Source organism: Microcebus murinus, chromosome 2 (genome assembly GCF_040939455.1).
Source record: "Microcebus murinus isolate Inina chromosome 2, M.murinus_Inina_mat1.0, whole genome shotgun sequence".
NCBI classification, from domain to species: Eukaryota; Metazoa; Chordata; class Mammalia; order Primates; family Cheirogaleidae; genus Microcebus; species Microcebus murinus.
Genome location: NC_134105.1, coordinates 7,086,423 through 7,105,785, shown reverse-complemented (window position 1 = coordinate 7,105,785; position 19,363 = coordinate 7,086,423). Strand labels below are relative to the sequence as shown.

The 19,363-nt window shown below is 55.0% G+C and overlaps 1 protein-coding gene across 2 annotated transcripts in view; it reads right to left on the bottom strand.

Annotated features, from left to right (window-relative positions):
- Positions 1–5,883: 5,883 nt before the first annotated feature.
- TNFRSF1B (TNF receptor superfamily member 1B) overlaps positions 5,884–19,363 on the bottom strand; it is a 36,326-nt gene continuing 22,846 nt past the window's right edge. Inside the window, exons 7-10 of one of the 2 annotated variants that reach the window (XM_012785322.3) lie at positions 18,852–18,929; positions 18,291–18,325; positions 12,571–12,778; positions 5,884–7,850 (exon numbers count right to left, since the gene is read on the bottom strand). In XM_012785322.3, the coding sequence (XP_012640776.3) occupies positions 7,570–7,850; positions 12,571–12,778; positions 18,291–18,325; positions 18,852–18,929 (602 nt within the window). In that variant the 3' untranslated portion in view covers positions 5,884–7,569. Of the gene's footprint in view, positions 7,851–10,444; positions 12,386–12,570; positions 12,779–18,290; positions 18,326–18,851; positions 18,930–19,363 lie in introns of those variants that run through there. The other variant, XM_075994110.1, reaches the window with a different exon arrangement.

Genomic DNA, 19,363 nt, shown 5'->3' with positions numbered 1-19,363 from the left:
GGTCCCCTCTCTTGGTCCCCTCTCTGATCCCAAAGGGCACCCCCAACCCTCAGTCCTTCATGTCCACCTTCATTTTCTGATATTATCTGTTGGTTTCTTTTCTTCCCACCCACTACGTAAACTGCTGTACCCCACACCTAGAGTGCAAGGGGAACCAAGAGCACGATAAATACTTGTTCCTTCAAGCATCGGGAGTTGCCAGGATATATTTATGGTATTTAAAGCCACAAAGCTGGGCTGGGTGTAGTGGCTCATGCCTGTGTTCCTGGCACTTTGGGAAGCTGAGATAGGAGAGTCACTTGCGGCCAGGAATTTGAGAACAGCCTGGGCAACATAGCAAGATCCCTGTCTCTACAAAAAAATAGAAAAATTAGCCAGGTGTGGTGGTGCATGCCTGGAGTCTACTTGGGATGCTGAGGTGGAAGGATCACTGGAGTCCAGGAGTTTGCAGTTGCAGTGAGCTATGATCACACCACTGCCCTCATGCCTGGGCAACAAAGTGAGACCCTGCCTCCAAAAAAAATTAAGTAATAATTAAAAAACAATAAAGCCACAAGGCTGGATGAGATCCAAAAGCAAGTGAGTTGGAAAGGGAGAAGAGGCACAGGGACTGAGCCCTGGGCCACCGGCAGGGTGAGGAGGAAGCGGTCCAGGAGGCAGAAGGGCCCCTGAGGTGGCAGGAGAACCAGGGAGTGGGGGCCTCTGGAAGCCGGGGGAGGAAAGAGTTCCGAGGAAGGGGGACTGATGGTGACTCGGGTCAAGTAACCCTGGGACGTGAAGGGAGATGAGGACCAAGACCGACCGTTGAATTAGCAGCGTGGGGGGCAGTGGAGGCCTGGACAACAGGAGTTTACGTGGAGTGGGGACACATGTGGCGAGCTCACAAGGAAATGGGAGAAGATAACTGGAGACAGCGAGTATAGACAGTGTTCTTTCTCCAGGTAGTTTTGCTGGAAGAATGGCTGAGAAATCTGACAGTACCCGGAGGGAAAATCATGTGCTAGAAGGTTGTTATTGTTAATTGTAGTGCACACATAGAACATGAAATGTGTCATCTTAACCATTTTTAGGTGTGCAACTCGGTAGCATCACATGATTTCACACTGTCGTGCAGCCGTCACTGCCATCCATCTCCAGAACTCTTTTCATCTTGAAAAACTGAAACTCTGCCCCACTAGACACTAACTCCCCTTCTCTTCTCCCAGGCCCTGGTAATCACTGTCTGCCTAGGAATCCGACTACTCTAGGGACCTCACATAAGTGGAATAAACAGAATTTGTCCTTTTGTGACTGGCTTACTTGACTTAGTGTAGTCTTCTCAAGGTTCATCCATGTCGTAGCATGTGTCAGAATTTCCTTCTTTCTTAAGGTTGAGTAATATTCCCTCGAATGTATAGAACACATTTTGTTTATCCATTCATCTGTTGGGCACTTGGGTTGCTTCTACCTTTTGGCTACTGTGAACAATGCTGCAGTGAGCAGTGGCGTACAAATATCTACCTGTTTGAGACTCTGTTTTCAATTCTTTGGGGTATGCATCCAGAGATGGAATTGCTGCATCATATGGTAATTCTATGTTTAATATTTTGAAGAACCGTCATAGTGTATTCCATGGCTACCGTACCATTTTGCATTCCCACCAGCAATGCACAAGGGTTTCAATTCCTCCACATTTTCACCAATGCTTGTTATTTTCAGGTTTTTGATAGCAGCCACCCTAATGGGTGAGGCAGCATGCTGCTTTGTAAATGGAAGAAAAGTTAGTGTGTTCGTAGGACACAGGGAAGACCCAGGAGAAGAGGAAGCTGATGCAGGGGAGGGGCTGCTGGAGAGAAGCTGAGATCCGTGCAGAGGAGCTGCCCTCAGTCTTAAGCCTGGAGAGAGGGGAGGGAGCAGTGTGGTCTAGCTAGGATGTGAGACGGTGAGTGGATGGTGGTGGTAGGGGGTGGTAGGCTGTGTCAAGGGAAAAACCCAAACTCTGTAAAATAATTTAGAGGTTTATTCTGAGCCGAATGTGTGTGACCCAAGGCCCAGGGAACGAGTTCTCAAGAGGTCTTGAAAAAATGCCCTGGAGGCAGCCAGATTACAGTTGGGTTTTATGCAGTCACAGGGACAGGAATTAGAGGTAAAATCATAAATCAATACATGGGAGGTATATACTGGTTCGGTCCGAAGGGTCGGGACATCTCGAAATGGGGGTTTACAAGTCGTAGGTGGGTTTTAGGGATTCTTTAGCTGACAATTGATTGAAAGAGTTCAGCTTTGCCTAAAGACCTGGAGTCAGTAGACAGAAATGCTTGGGTTAAGATAGGGGTCCACTAGGATGCTTAAGTTAAGATGGGTTTTTTTTTTTTCCTTTTTTTAGCCCTTTTAGATCAGAGAAGCAGAGGAAGGGAGGGGATCTTCTGTCATGTGATACTACGATGGAATCAGGTTGGAAAATAAATCACATCATACCAGGTTAATAAAACCCACTTAGTGACATTTTATCATTTGTAGGTGTGACTCACCAAGGCCTCTTAGAAAGGAATTTGGGCAAAAGAGAAAAGGTCAGAGTTCAGTCCTCAGCTGGATAATGGCCCCTGCAAAGACTTGAATTCCTGGAAACTTTGCAAGATCTTGAGATGGGGAGAGTATCCTGGCTTATCTGGGTGGGTCCCAGGGAATCACAAGTGTCCCCATAAATGGGAGACAGAGGGAGACTTGACTACTGAAGATACTACACTGTGTTCTCTTGGGTTTTTTTTTTTTAATATTTCTTTTAGTTTTGTTTCTTTTTATTTATTTATTTATTTATTATTTATTATTTTTTTGAGACAGAGTCTCGCTTTGTTGCCCAGGCTAGAGTGAGTGCCATGGCGTCAGCCTAGCTCACAGCAACCTCAAACTCCTGGGCTCAAGCGATCCTCCTGCCTCAGCCTCCCGAGTAGCTGGGACTACAGGCATGCGCCACCATGCCCGGCTAATTTTTTCTATATGTATTAGTTGGCCAATTAATTTCTTTCTATTTATAGTAGAGACGGGGTCTTGCTCTTGCTCAGGTTGGTTTTGAACTCCTGACCTCGAGCAATCCTCCCGCCTGGGCCTCCCAGAGTGCTAGGATTACAGCCGTGAGCCAACTGTGTTCTCTTTGAATAGGAGGGAAGCGGCCAAAAGCCAAGGAATGCAGGTGCCTCTAGAAGCGGAAGGCAAGGAACCAGATTCCCCACTAGAGCCTGGCAGCCATGGCTATCCTTTTTCTCTTTGTTTTTTTTTTTTAATTTAGATATTGCTAACCTTTAGGGGTTGGCATCATTTTTACACAAACATCTCTGTTACCAGAGGCTCTAACTCCATCCCACAAACTTGCTAATAAGGAATCTCTTTCTGTTGAAGAGTATTTCTGTACTTGTCCTTTTACAAATTCAATGGTAAAAAAGTTGTGGATTTTCTGAGTCACCAACCAATGCAAACACTTCTCCTAAAGCCTTTGATGTTGCAATATTATAGGTTGCTGGATCATGTGCTACTAAACATGTTTCTGTGAGTGCTAGAACTCTCTTTACAGGTTCCAAATGTCTAGGTGACGTTTTGGACTACAATCTCTGCTAAAGACCTGATGAATTCATCCGTGCTATCTTTTCCAAAGTGAAGATTCAAATATTGCTCAAATTCTAAAGGTTCTTTCCTGATCCACAATGAAATACCTGTGTATTATAGCTGCCAACATGATCTATTGTACTTTTAATAATCTCTTCTTTGCTCTGATGCAAATAAATGCAATCCACTAAATCCTCCATAAAGTATACAAAATCCTCCTTGATAATGAGAGAGATCTACAAAGCCTTCAATATTTCTACAGCCATAGAAACAGAGAACTCTGTTGGACGTGGGATTAATTCGGTCAAAGCCTCCAGGAGTTACTTCCAAAATTACAGGTTTTCTTGTATCACTCCAGTGATGCTTATAGCAATTATCTCTCCTTCCTGTGATTTTTCCCTCTGAAAAATCAGTTCTAAATCCCAATGCTTCTGCAAGAAGTTATGTTCTGTGCTCTGTAGAAAAAATTTTAAAAGTCTCTGACTTTTTTCCACTGCCTTTATGAAATGTGAGGTGGAACTCCATTCCTTGTCCTTTTCCAACACGGCTGGTGCTGCAAGTATCTCCATAAGGCCACTGATTCGTCACTTCTAAGGTACTGGGATTACATGCAGTAATCACATGGGTTCCAAACTGGGAAGGCACGCTTGTACTTTCTCCTCCATGAACATTTTTGTTGTATAGAAACATGCCAGATCCTTATTTTCCCCTAATTGTGTTCATTTGTGCTCAAACCCTCACGGGAGGCTGCCGAGGCTCCAGTCCTAGCCGTTGTCGGCTCAGCGTCCACAGTGGGTCGAGGTGCCCTCCAGCCTCCTCATCCTCACCACTTCCCCTTTCCCCGCCTTCTGGGCCAGTAGCTCCTCTGTCTCGGGTTCCTGGTGCCTCCTTGGCGCTGCCTCCCGGCCCCTCCATCTCCTCCCTCTGCCTCTCAGAGGCTCACTTACGTCTTGATTCAGACTTCTGATGCCCAGAACCTTAAGAGAATGGACTCGTGTTGTTTCAAGTCACTAAGCGTGTGCGGTTTGTTACAGCAGCAAGAGGACTATTAATAATGCGGTGGGGGTGGGAGAGGGGGACGTGCTGTCTCTGCTGGGCAGCACCAAGGAGATAATAAATCAAAGCAGGAGCAGCCAGCGTGGCTGAATGTCACCGTCCTGCCTCACGCAGGCGTTGCAGGTGCAGGCGTGGCAAGCCCAGAGCACCAGATTTAACCAGTGAGAGCAGCAAGGCCGCAGACAGAGCAGGAGCCATGGGTGTGTACAAGGGAGAAAACCACCGTGGCTCACAGGTGCCAGTGAGGGAGAGAGACAGGAGGTGGCAGGGCTGGGGCCCAGTGCGGTGCTTGAATCTGGGGGTGCGGGGTGGTTATCAGCAAGGCCCAGTCTCAGGCATTGGCACCAGCGACATCCACCGGCTGCCTGTCTGTGTAGTTTTACCAGAACACAGGCAGCCCCTTCTTTTATGCATTGTGCACAGCTCTTCTCACGCTATATAACAGCAGAGGAGTCATTACAGAAACTGTGAGACCTGCCAAGTCTGAAATGTTTACTCTCTGGCGCTTTATAGAAGCGTGCCCAGCCCTGGTCTAGGCTGGAGGACACAGCCACAGACGAGAGGAGATCCAGGAAGCGGGAGACAGAGTGTCCCACCATCCACAGATCATGAAATCACTGGGAATGAAGACGGTCGTACCAAGTACCAGTGAGTAATGGTGAGGGCCAAGAATGACAGCAAGTGGCCATGGGGTCTTTCCCCCCTCCAGGCCTTTATACTCAGAACTCCTTTTGCTTGCAAGCTCCTCCTAACCCCTTGCTGTAGAAAACTCCTGCTCATCACTCAGGAATAGGTCAGAGGTCATCACCAGAACCTTTCCCTGACACCCCCCTGCCATCAGGACCAGGGCCCCCTCTGTGCACCCAGAGCCCCGTGCTGATCTGAGTAGCGTGGGGCTCCCAGGAGAGCAAAGCCTCGGTGCCCGGGTCAGGAGGCCAGCTGCCTGTGGTCTGCAGAGACCCCACCCCAGTCTCGAGACCAGAGGGAGGTGAGGGACAAGGGCATGTTTGGAGACCAGCTGGGTGGTCCTGAGCAGGAAGTTCGGGATTATTGTGTCTAGGCAAGAGAGGGCTGGCTAGGATGGAAGGAAGGGCAGCTATAATGGGGGTGCCTCTGGGGTCCAGTCACAACACAGGCCTGCCAGACCCCAGTGACCGTGACCCCACGTCCCCCTCTACCTTGGTGGCTGGCAAGGGGGACCACAGACAAACCTAGCCCAGACCCCAGCCAGAGCCAGGGGTCACCGTATAAAACAAACAAACGCAGGTTTATTTATAAGCAGGAATGCTGTCCAGCATATAGTACGAACTCTCATGCTCTCAGGATCAATGCAGCGGAGGAACAGAGGCCACACCCGGAAGAGTCTCCTTGCAATAATTCACGGCCACAGGCTCTGCTCGGGGACTGCAGAGGAAGCCTGAGGTCCTCCCAGCACTGCCCACCAGGGGGCAGACGCGCCCCACTGCCGAGCAGGGACCAGCGTGGGCGGGCCTGGCCAGTCCGGGCGCTCTGACACCAAGATTCCAGGCTGGGAAAACCCTCTTTGTCTCCATGGTAACGGCTGGGCTCTCCCGCCCGCCAGTAGTTCAGCTGCCAAGTCCGAGTCCAGTGGAATTTATCAACGTGGGATCCAAGTACCTGAGACTGGACCAGCCTCTCAAGGAGTCAGTCCCTGATCTCCCTCCCTTCCAGGATCCAGCTCACCCTCTGCCGGGCTCTGGGCACGTGTTTGGAGCGGGCCGGTCGGCTCTCCAGTGGGGAAGGATCCGTTGGCAAAATGGATGGCTTTGGCTGCCCGGAGGCAGGGCGTTGGCCTTAACGACCTTGGCTGCTTAGACCCACAGCACACAGCCCAGACACAAGGCTTCTCACACCCACTCGGGATCACAGTGGCTCGGCAGCCCCCTGGGGCCAGGGAGTGGGGGCAGGGCGAGAGGCGCACACCCCTCTGGAAGCAGGAGGAAGGTCCAAGCTGAGGTAGCAGGAGAGAGGCGGCTGTGGGGCTCAGTCACCTCCAGTTCCTGAAATTCCCTGATAGTGCACGTGTGGCCTTGGAGCACCCCCCAGGCGGCCAGGGAGGAGGGACCCGGCCTGCCGGTACTGGAGTGAAGCAGAGGGGACAACAGCAGGGGAAGGGCTGCACCTGGCCCTCAGAGTCTGGCTTCCTTCGCTGTTGGCTTGTTTGCCTGCAGGGTACTTACTTCTGTTTAATCTGCTACCTGTCAAACTTGGGAGATTTCCGGTGAGGAGTCTGTCATCTTGCCCAGGCCGTGGCACTGCGTCGGGGGGCCTGCCTGGACCCACCGGGCATCCGATGTTCGCACCACGGTGCGAAAGGACAAGCTAGCAGATGTGAATTTGGAGGTGGGGCTTTCCAAGAGTCCTGAGTTAACCTGAGGGACCCCGTCCCCCAGAGGGGTGCCACCGCCTCCCCGCCAACCATCCGACAGTGGCCTCCTCCTGCCGTGCTGGGACCGTCCTGCAGTCTCAGCACTCAGGCTGAAGCACAATCCCGTCTTGATGGATGACTCACGCGGCGTCCCTCCTTCCCGGCAAGCCCCTCCGGGTCGGGGGGAGGATGGCGGAGCATCTGGAAGCCCAGGCCAGGCCAGAGCCAGGGCAATAAAAAGAAAACACCAAGGGCTCCAGAAGCCGAGCTCGCAGGTCCAGCTCGGGGGCCGGCCACGGAGAGGCAAGGCCTCGCCCAGGCTGTCCCGCGCATCCATGCCCAGCCAGCCTTTCGAGAGGGACACGCCAGGACAGCAGAGGCTTTCCACGACCCACTGTCTCATCCCTCAGCCTGCAGGTGAGAGGGAGGCTGGGGGGGGGGTCACTAAAGACAATTGGCCTAGAAAGAGCTACAGAGTCCTGGGGTGGGGGCCTAGAAGGACCGGGACCCCTTCACAGGGCCACCCTGCCAGGGCTCAGGCCTGGTTAACTGGGCTTCATTCCGGCGTCAGGCACGCCCAGGGGCAGGGGCTTCTCCTCGGAGCTCTGCAGCAGAGTCTCTGGCGTCTCCCGCTGGGACTGAAAGGCGCACTCCTCCTTGGAGAAGGGGACCTGCTCGTCCTTCGGGGAAGCGGAGGGGCTGGCATCTGCGTCTCCCGCCGTGGAGCTGGCCTGCGAGGAGCACCGTGAGCCGTGGCTGGAGCTGCTGCAGACGTTCACGATGCAGGTGACATTGACCTGGGTCCCGTGGCCACCAGGGGAAGACTCTGCTGAGCACAAGACGGGAGGGGGTGGTCAGTGCAGGAGTCCCAGACTGGGAGATGTCTGCACAGCCCAGGAGGCAAATCAAGACGTGGGGAAGAGCACCGGGCCGGGAGCCGGGAGACCAAGATTCTAGTCCAGCTCTGCCATGGGACCTTGGGCGAGTCACTTAGCCTCTGTGTGCCTCAGTTCCCCCGCCTGCCAAATAAGAACGGCATTACCACCTGCCCAGCCCAAACCACCACGCAGTTGGGAGGAGCCAATTATATAAAGCAGATGAAAGTGTTCTAGGAACAAAACACACTCCCTAAAAAGAATCAGAGAGGTGAGTGGGGACAGGAAGTGCACGTTCCAGAACACTGGTCAAGCGCTGAGGACACCGAGGACAAGTTACTTTCCCATGCTGCTGGGAGGCGGCGGCGGCAGCCTGGCCACGCCCACTGCTGTAATACAAGGTGAGGACCCCGTCACTGGCACATTATCTGAGTGCCACGGGATCAACGTGAAAGGGCCTGGAAACCGTTCCTCTACGGAGGAGAAACACTGACCCTGAGGTTGTCTTTATTCTCAGCAAATCTTTTTCCACCCCGTAGAGCCGCCTCTAGCATTGCCTAAGTCTAGGGTTCCAGAATAGGGGCAGGGGGTAGTTCTGTCTTCCTTGCAGAGGCCAGGATGCCTAGTATTTGCAGTCTGACAATTCTGGGTTCGAGTCCCTGCTCTGCCTCTGTAGTCTTGGCCAAGTCACTTAACATCTCAGAGCCTCAGTCTTCCCAGCTATAAAATGGGTGTAACAACCCTGTACGTCTCCGCGCAGGCAGAGGCCACTCTGTCTTGGTCACTGCTGTATCTCTGGAGCCTACACAGCTCCTGGAGAGACACTCAATGAACCAGGGGTTGACAGTTGTTTGGCACCTGTTCTTGGAGAATTACAGTCATCCCAAACTTAACTTTTTTTTTTTTTTTTAAGAGACAGGGATCTTGCTATGTTGCCTACGCTGGTCTTGAACTCCTGGCCTCAAGCAGTCTTCCCGCCTCAGCCTCCTGAGCAGCTGGGATTACAGACGTGCCACCACACTGGTTTCAGACCTTACTCTTGGTTTCTGCCCATTTCCCCTCCGCTTGCCCCTCGGCACGGCAGTTCGGTTCCCCCCCTTCCCCCAGCTGCTTGGGTCCAGAGCCTTGGACCGGACTGTTGTACCCCACAACCCACCCACCAGCAATTCCTGCCTTGACTACCTTCAAAGATCACTTGAAGTCCCCACTGCTCTGCTACTGTCCCATGCAATCCTCCACCCCTGGGGTCCTCAAACTATGGCCCGCCGAGGATATTTATCCAGCCCACTGGGTGTTTTTGCCGCTGCTGCCTGTCCTGCTTAGCAGCCGACTCATCCCGGGCCCACAGTGCGCATGTGTGGAATGTGCGCCGCACTCTCCAACGGCCCTCCAACGGTCTGAGGGACAGTGAACTGGCCCCATTTTTTTTTTTTTTTTGAAACAAAGTCTCACTTTGTTGCCCAGGCTAGAGTGAGTGCCGTGTGTCAGCCTAGCTCACAGCTACCTCAAACTCCTGGGCTCAGGCAATCCTCCTGCCTCAGCCTCCCAAGTAGCTGGGACTACAGGGATGCGCCACCATGCGCCAATTAATTTCTTTCTATTTATAGTAGCGACGGGGTCTTGCTCTTGCTCAGGCTGGTTTTGAACTTCTGACCTCGAGTAATCCTCCCGCCTCGGCCTCCCAGAGTGCTAGGATTACAGGCATGAGCCACCGTGCCCAGCCATGGGCCCTGTTTAAAAAGTTTGAGGACCTCTGCTCCACCCGCTCCCTATTGGACTGGTGGGACACCCTCCACCTGTGTCCCGGCCTCGACCCCACCCCTCTGAAGTCCGTTCCCCACCAGCAGCCAGGGCTGCCCCTTTACCTTGGCGGCTCACTGCCTTGGCTGCTCACAAACCCGCAGGCCTCACCATGGCCCACAGATCCTGACCTGGAGCCTGCCCTCTCCCGCCCCAATCCTGCCACCCCAAGACCTTGCCCGGGTTCCTGCCGGCCACGCTCACCTCCCTGCTCACCCTCTCCCGTCACCCATGCCTCGACTCGAAGAACCCTCTCCCTGGCTTCCCTCCCTAGAGATATTGATCCCCCAACCCCACCCCACTCTACCCGTCACTCCGGGTCCCTGCGCACTTCTGTGATCTCCGGGGGCCCTGGCTCCTGGATCATTTATTGCTTATTTGTGACCACCCCTCCCCCCAGGCCCTGAGCCCAGGAAGGCGGGACTTTTCGACTTCCCTGCTGTGTGCATTCTTAGTGCCTATAACAGGGACAAGTGTTGAATGGATAAAAACCAGCCAACAGGTATGTTTTGGCTTTCGTGGTAGTAATATTTTTAAAAGTGAATCCACTGCCAACATTTAAGATTCAGGTGTTGGCTGGGCATGGTGGCTCACGCCTGTACTACTAGCATTCTGGGAGGCTGAGGCAGAAGGATTGCTTGAGCGCAGGAGTTTGAGTTTGCTGTGAGCTAGGCTGATGCCACGGCACTCACTCTAGCCCAGGCAACAAAGTAAGACTCGGTCTCAAAAAAAAAAAAAAAAAAGATTCAGGTGTTTACATTTAAAAATCTGGGTTTTGGCAGGGAGGACTTCAGGGTGCAGTTGCACCCCGCCTTCTAGCCCAGCCCCTCCGGGCAGCAGTCTCCTAACGGGTCAGGGAGGAGCTGGATGACTGAGGAGGCGGATGGGAGGAGCTTGACACATAGCAGCCGGCATGGAATGACAACCGCTGCCGCTGCTGCAGGGATCTGCCAGAGCCCAGATGAGTGGCAGCTGTTTGATTTCCGGTCCTCGCCCCAGCCCGGCTCCCCTGACTTCAGGAACTCAGGGGAGCCTGGGGGGAGTGTGGGGCTGGCCAGCTGCTCTGCTCAGAACAGGCTGGCAGGGGGAAGGGCTGAAATCAGAGGCCCGGAAGGAAATTTCCACCCTGAGCCTCCGCAGCACCCAAATGTCACCCAGAGTCACCGTGGCCTTTGCATGTTGCGAATGAGACATCGCGGGGGCGGACGGGGCTTGGCCCTGGGGGTTACAGGTTCCCACAGTGGAGAGAGGTGTCGGCAGTGGGGAGAGGAGAGAACAGAGGCAAGGCAGCGTCGGGGAGAGGATCAGGGGACTCTTGCGAGAGGGAACACAGAGCAGAAGGGGCAGAGGGTTGGGGGGAAGGGCAAGCATGGTCAGGGGTCCACTCTGGGCCCAAGGAGGAGGCCACACCAGGTGTAGCTAAGAAATCAGAAAGATAAATTCAAGAGGTGGACAGAGACCAAGAGTTTGTATTTGGAGCACATTCATTCATTCATTCAACAAATGTTTAGGGCCACCTGCTCTGTTCCAGGCACTGATCCAGGCCCTCCCTCAGCTGGTTCTCAGGTTGAATGAGGGGCCCTAATGAGACCCCCCACTGATGAGGGTGGGCTAGGATGGGGCAAACAGGGGTGGGCACATCAGTGCCTGTGGGCAGTCAGGTGACAGGTAGGAACGGGTGCTGCGGGCGAGGGTGGCATTCGTGCAGGCAAGAGGCAGGGGTGCCGCCGCCAGGGGAGCAGCAGTTGGGCATGAGCTGGGTGGGGTGTCGGGTGAGGACTGCGGCCGTCAGCCCCCATCTGGAGGTGGCCCAAAGGGAGCCTGGCCCCGGTCAGGTGCCAAGCCAGGCACAATGCGGCTCATCTTTCACCTGCCCTGCCAAGGAGGTGCCTGGGCTCCCCTCTAGATGAGGGAACTGAGGCGTGGCAGGGTTAAGAGTCCTGCTCAGATACTCATGGCACCAGAGTGGCTGGGCAGGGATCTGGGAATGACCCAAGGTCACGGTCATTGCTGAAGTTCCACTGGCTGGAGCTGCCAGGTGAGACTGAGAGACACAGGCCAGCAGACTTGACCTCCCCACTGCAAACAAACCCCAGGAAGCCCCAGGATTTCTGGGGGCCCCTCCAGTGTGGGCCCTAGAGATGCCAACCAGCGGTGACTTCTGTCATAGACCAGGTCCAGGACGAAATGCAGACTGTGTAAGCAGGACACAGTCCCCACGATCCTGGCTCCTCAAGCCCAAAGGGACCCAGCAACAACCGCAGGAGTGGAGCCCTGCAGGCATCATTTCTTCATCCCTCTCCCAACCAACCCAAGGGCTCTGGAGCCTGCCAGCCCAGGGAAGATCCTGGCTCTTCCGTTTGCCAGCTGTGTGCCCTTGAACAAGCTGTTTAACCTCCCTGGGCCTCAGTTTCCTCATCTGTGAAATGGGGATAACAGTAGTAACTCTCTCTCTCAGCATGGATGTGAAGGATGATTTTATGCACGTAAAGTGCCCGGGACAGCCCCCGATGCGCCGTACGCCTTCAGTGAGCATAAGCTACTGTTATTATTGCTGTTATTAGCTACGTGCAGTGCTGGGCCTGTGGCACGGGATGAATGAGATGATCCAGGCTTCCCAGGAGTCCCCAGGCTGGCGAGGGGACAGGAGGACACAGGCAGTGGCTATGCATGCAGTCTGACAGTCCTGAGAAGGGGACAACGCAAGGGCCTGTGAGCCCGGAGGAGCAGCCAGTCCAGCGGGCGGGGGGAGGGGGGGCGAGGGGGGAGGGAACTCGGTGGTGCAGGAACTGGAAGAAGGTCTCATCCTGCAGGGAGGCTCCCAGAGGAGAAGCCATGACGACCAGGCAGGACAGACAGACACGCGCTCACCTGAGCTCCCGGCGCTGGCCCGGGCCTCCGCAGACCCTCCGGCCGTCTCCGCGCCTGGCACCTGCGGCTGGCTGGCGGCGGGCGCCGTCCCGGGCGCGGCGCTGGCCGAGCTCTCCAGGGAGCTGCTGCTAGAGCTGGGCGCCGCGGTCAGCAGGTGCTGCTGCTCCAGGCCTGGCGCGCCCCGGGCCTTATCGGCGGGCAGGTGAGGCTGCACGGGCAGGGGGAGGGGCAGCGGTCAGCCCGCAGGCCAGTCTCTGCCCTCCTCCTCCTCACCGCCTCCTGCGCCTCCTGCCACCAGCACCTGGCAGCTCACACCTGTGCCCACACCCGCACGCCCTTCCCCACGGGCGCTTGTGGGGAGGTGTGACTCTCCCCGGCTTTTGTTTGTGTTACGAGCCCCAGCTGCACTGCTGGAGTGCAGTGCGAGCCTGCCCACCAAGTGTCTTAGTGCTGGGGCAGGATTCCCATCCTCATTTTGCATAAGGAAACAGAAGGAAAGTGACTTTCCTCCTAAGGTCACCCCATCCGCACAGAGAGACGTGGCCCAGCCTAGCAGCCAAGAGCACGGACTCTGAATCCAGCCCACAGGAGGGCAAATCATGACTCTACCACTCACTAGCTGTGTGGCCCTGGACAAGTTGCTTAACCTCTCTGTGCCTCCATTTTTCATCTATAAAAGGAGGATAATAACCTATCTCATAACGTTGTTGTGAAGATTAAAAGCTGAATATTTTTAAAGTGCTTAAAACAATACCTGTTACATAGTAAGCTTATACAAAGATTTTATTAAATCAGAAGTAGGTAAAGTACTGCCCATGGGTCAAATCCAGCCTGCCTTCTATTTTCGTACAGGCTGCAAGCTAAAAATGGTTTTCACTTTTTTTTTTTTTTGAGATAGAGTCTCACTCTGTTGCCCAGGTTAGAGTGTCCTGGCGTCAGCCTAGCTCACAGCTACCTCAAACTCCTGGGCTCAAGCGATCCTCCTGCCTCAGCCTCCCGAGTAGCTGGGACTACAGGCATGCACCACCATGCCCGGCTAATTTTTTCTATATATATTAGTTGGCCAATTAATTTCTTTCTATTTATAGTAGAGACGGGGGTCTCGCTCTTGCACAGGCTGGTTTCGAACTCCTGACCTTGAGCAATCCGCCTGCCTCGGCCTCCCAGAGTGCTAGGATTACAGGCGTGAGCCACCGCGCCCGGCCAAGGGTTTTCACATTTTTAAATGGCTAAAAAAAATATTTTTTTTAAAAAAGAATGATATTTTGTGACACATGGAATTATGTGAAGTTCAAGTTTTAAGGTCCATAAGTAAAGTTTTATTGGAACACGCCACTTGGTTTTTTTACGCACTGTCTATGGCTGCTTTCCTGCTACAAAGGCAGGTCTGAGCAGTTGTCACCGAGACCATACGGTCCACAAAGCCCAAAATTTTTACTGCCTGTCCCTTTGCAGAAAAAGTGTGGTGACCCATCCAGGGCAGGGAGCCCTCTCACTGGGGACCGTCGGCCGTGCTGTCCCAGCTCCCCTTTCCGGAGTCCACCCCCACGATGCCCTGTGACGTCTCCTGATATCTTTTCCCCATAGAATATTATAATAATCATAAAATATTAGCTGCCGTTTGAGTGCCACCTAGTGCCCAGCACTGTGCCAAAGTTCCCCCAGAAACTCTCTCTGTGGAGCCTTCCGACACCCCTGTGTTACCCTCGCTTTGCAAATGTGGAAACCGAGGCACGGACACGGTGAACCACAGAGGCCGAGGTCACAGTTAGGACACAGCCCAGCTGGGCAGCCACAATGCCTTTCCTGGGTGTCTGGGGTTTCAGCTCTGGAGACTCAAGTCAAGGTCCCCACTTCCAGACACCCGGGCCGGGAAGCATCTGGAAATTCCACTCCAAGGCTGCTGTCTGTCCACACTGACTGAGCAGGAATTCAAGGCCTTGCCCTGGGCTTCTTGGTGATCGCTAGATCCCAGGAAAAGGGCGATGGCAGGGCCATGTCCTCACCAGCTGACCTCTGGCCTGCGCAGGGCCAGAGAGAGGGTTCAGGCAGAGTGAGGATGGAGGCAGGTGTATGGCTGGCGGGACTCGCCAGCACCGCAGGGGGAGGGGGGGACCAGAGGGCACAGGTACCCTGGCCCCAGGGAAAGGCTGAGACCCACCCTTAACTCCCTCTGCCTTGGGACTGGAAGAATCCTGTGCAAGCCGTCCCATGAGGCCACGGGGGCCCAGAGAGGGTGAGTTCCAGGCTCAGAACCACACAGGTGGTCCGCTGCAGGGACAGGACAAGCCCAGAGCAGTGTGCCAGGGCTGCGTGCTGCCACCGAGCCCTCTCGCTTCCCCAGAAGGCCACCCACCGGGCTGCCTTACCCCGTTCTAGAGGGCATTTCAGGTTCATGCTGAACCTTCACTCAGGGGGTCTGACCTGGGCCACTCCCCGCCCCCCAGCCCTGCTCTGGGCTTGGAAGGGGAGGAGGAGCCTCCAAATGTTATTCCTCACAACCCCCACGGAAGGGGCTTTCTGGTCTGTGCCTCACCCTCTCTGCTGCTGGTGGCTCGAGCCAGGCAGAACAGAAACCCTCAAAGGTCACAGCCCGCCTCCCTCCTCCAAAGCCACAAGCTGCAAAGTTCAGACAGGCTGCGGGTGGCACAGATACAGCCTGAGTCCTGTTCCTTGGGCGGGGACCCCACAGGGGCGGAGCACTGAGGAGGTGCATTCAAAACACAGACTCCCAGCCAGCCGCCAGTGCCCTCGGCTCCCAGCCTCTCCTCCCAGCCTCTCCCGCCGGGCAGGAGCAGAGACCCTGGCAGAGCCGCTGGCTGGATCCTCTAGGTTCCTGCTGGGTCCGTGTCTGTGTGTGTGAGCGTGTGTTCACAAGGCTCGCACACCCCTATCTAGAGCCATGAGGGTGTGTGAAGTGTGCACACACATGTCTATGAGTGGCACGGTTAGTGTGTGTGCTGGGGGTGGGGAGGAGAGGCACTCCTAGGTTGTGTCCCAGGCCACTCTCATCAGCTGTGCCACCTTGGGAAAGTCACTTAACTTCTCTGGGCGCAAGTTTCCGGGGCTATAAAATGGGGGCGCTAATTATACTGCCTGTGTGTGGCAGCATGGCTGTGAAAATAAATTCAACACCTGCTACCTGTTCATACTTGTTATTAAACGTGAGCCCGTGCACGAGCGTGGCCGTGGGGGTGACCGTGGGTGAGCTCACACGTGTGCATACGCTGATCTTCTCTAAACAACGGGCAGCCACTGTCCCTGTGCCCTGGGAGTTATTTCTGCAGCAGGAGGAACAGGCTGTGCTGAGTCGACAACACTCACCCAAGCCCAGCGGCCCGACTAGCTGGCAGCTGGGGAGCCCGTGGGGTGCAGGCTAAGCAGGGGCCGGACTCCTAAGTGGGAGCCCCAGGCTTGAGGGGTTCCTGGGAAGGTGGCCAACCTCTGAGGGCTAGGAACAGCTCTGAATGTCTCCCCTGGCAAAACCTGCAGATTTAGGCTGATTTTCAAGCCTGGGCTATGCCACTTCCCTCACTATCTAACCTCACACGGGAAACCGAGCCTCCTCTGTAAAACGGGGGTGATGACACTCTGGCTGGCAGGGGTGTGGGGGTTCAGGGAGAGCAGCTCGGGCAGAGAGCCTGGCGAGCTGGCCCCAGCTCAGACCGTGCATGCTTCTTCCCAACTCCATATTCGGGAGGGTCTTGGTGGCTTGACCACACTGGGCGTATTTACACCACAGAAATTAGCAAACACCACAAATCAGGGTTTGGGGGTTTCTCCCCCACTGGAGAGCCGGTTTCCCAGCATATCACTGGGCTCTGTGTACACTGCTCACTGCGCAAACGGAACCTCGGCGGAGGGAAAGGGGAAGCGGAAGCTGCGGGCCACACCCGGGACGTCTTCCCTGCATGGAGGTTGGGAAACACTTGGTTGGGAAAGAGAAGACCCAGCTGGGCTGCTGGGGCAGGGCCTGGAGGGGACGCTGGATCTACGTGCCACCAGGCAGCAACTGTCGGCATCACCGAATCAAAGCCACAGAAAGGCAGAAGTGGAATTCACACCCTGGGAGGATAAGAAACAGGCTGGTCCCCACTTAAACACTGCAGAGCACTGGGCTGGGAGACATTGCTGGGTAACCCTGGGCAAGTCACTTTCCCTCTCTGTGCCTCTTTTCTTGTCAGCAAAATCAGGAGATAAAAACCAGTCACCCTGATTTCAAAAGTCCTGTGTAAGCCTCAGGTACTGGGACACCCAGGACTGAGCTTATCCGGGGCACAGTGGTTCTCAACTGGGGGGGATTTGGCCCCCAGGGGATACTTGGCAATGTCAAGAGATTTTTGGCTGTCACTGCTGGGTTGGGGGGCTACTGACATCTAAGTGAATACAGGACAGAGATGTTGCTGAACAGCCCACCATGCACGGGACAGTCCCCCACAACTAAGACCTATCTTGTCCCCATATCGGCAAGGTTAGGGACTCTGCCCTAGCAGGACGGGGAGCATGAGGTGGCTCCATGGACTCTGTTTCCTCATCTGTAAAATTGGGTAAAAAACCTGCCCTCCCTAGCACTCTGGGAGGCCGAGGCGGGAGGATTGCTTGAGCTCAGGAGTTTGAGACCAGCCTGAGCAAGAGTGAGACCTCATCTCTACTATAAGTAGAAAGAAATTAGCCAAACAACTAAAAATAGAAAAAATTAACCAGGCATGGTGGTGCATGCCTGTAGTCCCAGCTACTCGGGAGGCTGAGGCAGGAGGACCGCTTGAGCCCAGGAGTCTGAAGTTGCTGTGAGCTAGGCTGACGCCACGGCACTCACTCTAGCCCGGGCAACAGAGTGAGACTCTGCCTCAAAAACCAAAAAACAAAGGTGAGCTGCGTTGAAGTCGGGGGACGACCCAGAGCCCAGCCCTGCAGCACCCATCTCAAACCAGAGAGATGGCGCCCCCAGGGCTCTCAGTCGGACGCTGGGGTGCCCTGGAACTGTCTCACCGCTCCCTGCGCAAGCGCCCTGCAAACACGCAGAGAGGACGAGGATCGTGCCAGCTGAGGAAGGGCACAGCCCTGCAAGCTGGACAGAGTAGACACTACCCTCGTTTAGTGATGAGGAAACGGCCGTAGAGCAATTTCGTGTCCACCCAAGGCTACACTGTGGGTCCACAAGCACATGCCTGCCACCAACACCACTAAGTCCCCTGCTCCCTGACCGGGCATTTCATACTCTCAATCTCCTTTAGCCCATGGAGGGCCTTTGCCTTTGCCCAGGCTGTGCCCCCAGGCCTCTCCTCCACCTCCAGGGCTCTGCGTACCTCCTGACACTGGACAGATCAACCCAGAGAACTCACTGTTCCCTGGCCGAGTGTGGTGGCTCATGCCTGTAATCCTAGCACTTCGGGAGGCTGAGGAGGAAGGATCACTTGAGGCCAGGAGTTTGAGAGCAGTCTGGGCAATAGCAAGATCCTGTCTCTACTAAATATTGAAAAATCGGCCAGGCATGGTGGTGCATGCGTGTAGAACCAGCTACTCGGGAGGCTGAGGCAGGAGGATCGCTTGGGCCCAGGAGTCGGAGGCTGCAGTGAGCTATGATGACGCCACTGCACTTCAACCTGGGCAACAGAGTGAGACTGTCTAAAATAAAGAATTCACTGTTTTCCTGTGTGACAACCCAGCCCGCCTGGAAGGAGACCAGGAGAAGAGGAGGGAGAGGGCAGAGGGACACTCACCACCTTGCCTTCTCTTTGCAGGCAGGAGGGCTTCTCTATAAAGAGGAAAGAGGGGACAAGTCAGGGAGTGTGACTTCCTCGGGGAAATGTCTGTTCCAACTAGCAGGGCGGCAGGAGGCCCCGCCCTGGGGGCAGAAACTGCCTACCAGGTCCACAGAGGCCCCCATCCAGCCCTGCCTTCCCCCACCCCTACCATTCTCCAGCCCCTCCTGTGCCCACGCCACGCCCTCCATGCTGGGCACCCTTTCTTTCCTGCACATTCTCCACCCATGGAGACCTTGCCCAACTCACAGCTGCCTGCCCCAGGAGGCCTGAATCCCCCAGGCTCCCTGGATAAGAATCCTGAACTCTGACTCCCTTGGATGACCCCGCTCCCATCTTGCCTTTCAGTAGTTAAGTTAGTGGAAGTGTCCTCTGCCCCGGCTCTAAGCTTCCACACAACAGGGACTGCGTATTGCCCCTGTCTGACCCTTGAGACTGTGCCCCATGCTGGACTCAAAAGAAGCACCCCAGAAAAGCTTTCTCAACAAGTGGAAGAGGGAAGGAAGGATGGAATCTTACTTTTCTTCTGATTCACGATGACACAGTACACCAGTCCTATTATTAGCAGACCCAACGCTGTCACACCCACGATGAGACCTGGGAAGGAAAGAGAAGCTCAAACAGCTGCCCAAAACAAACTCCAGCACCCCAGGGGCCAGGCAGGCCCGGCCGTGACCCACGGTGGCTGGAGCGGTGGCACGGGAGGGGCAAGTCCAGGCTGGAGGTTCTCAAACTCCATTACAAATCAGACGCGTCTGAGGGCCACCTTCAACCTGAGAGCCACCAGTCTGAGACCTCTGGCCTGACGCAGGCCTAAGCCCTGCAGAGAGCCTGCAAGGTGACCTAGACCAGCCCCCTGTGTTCTCAGCCTGGTGGCCCCATCAGAAACAGAAACCAGGAGACCACCTCCACGTTCGGTAAAGTGCTTCCCACCCAGGGATCCTCAGTGCCAGCCCAGGTCTCAGGAAGAGACTAGCCTGTCACCTGTATGCCAGGACAGAGCACAGGGTCCAGCCCACAGTGGGCTCTCG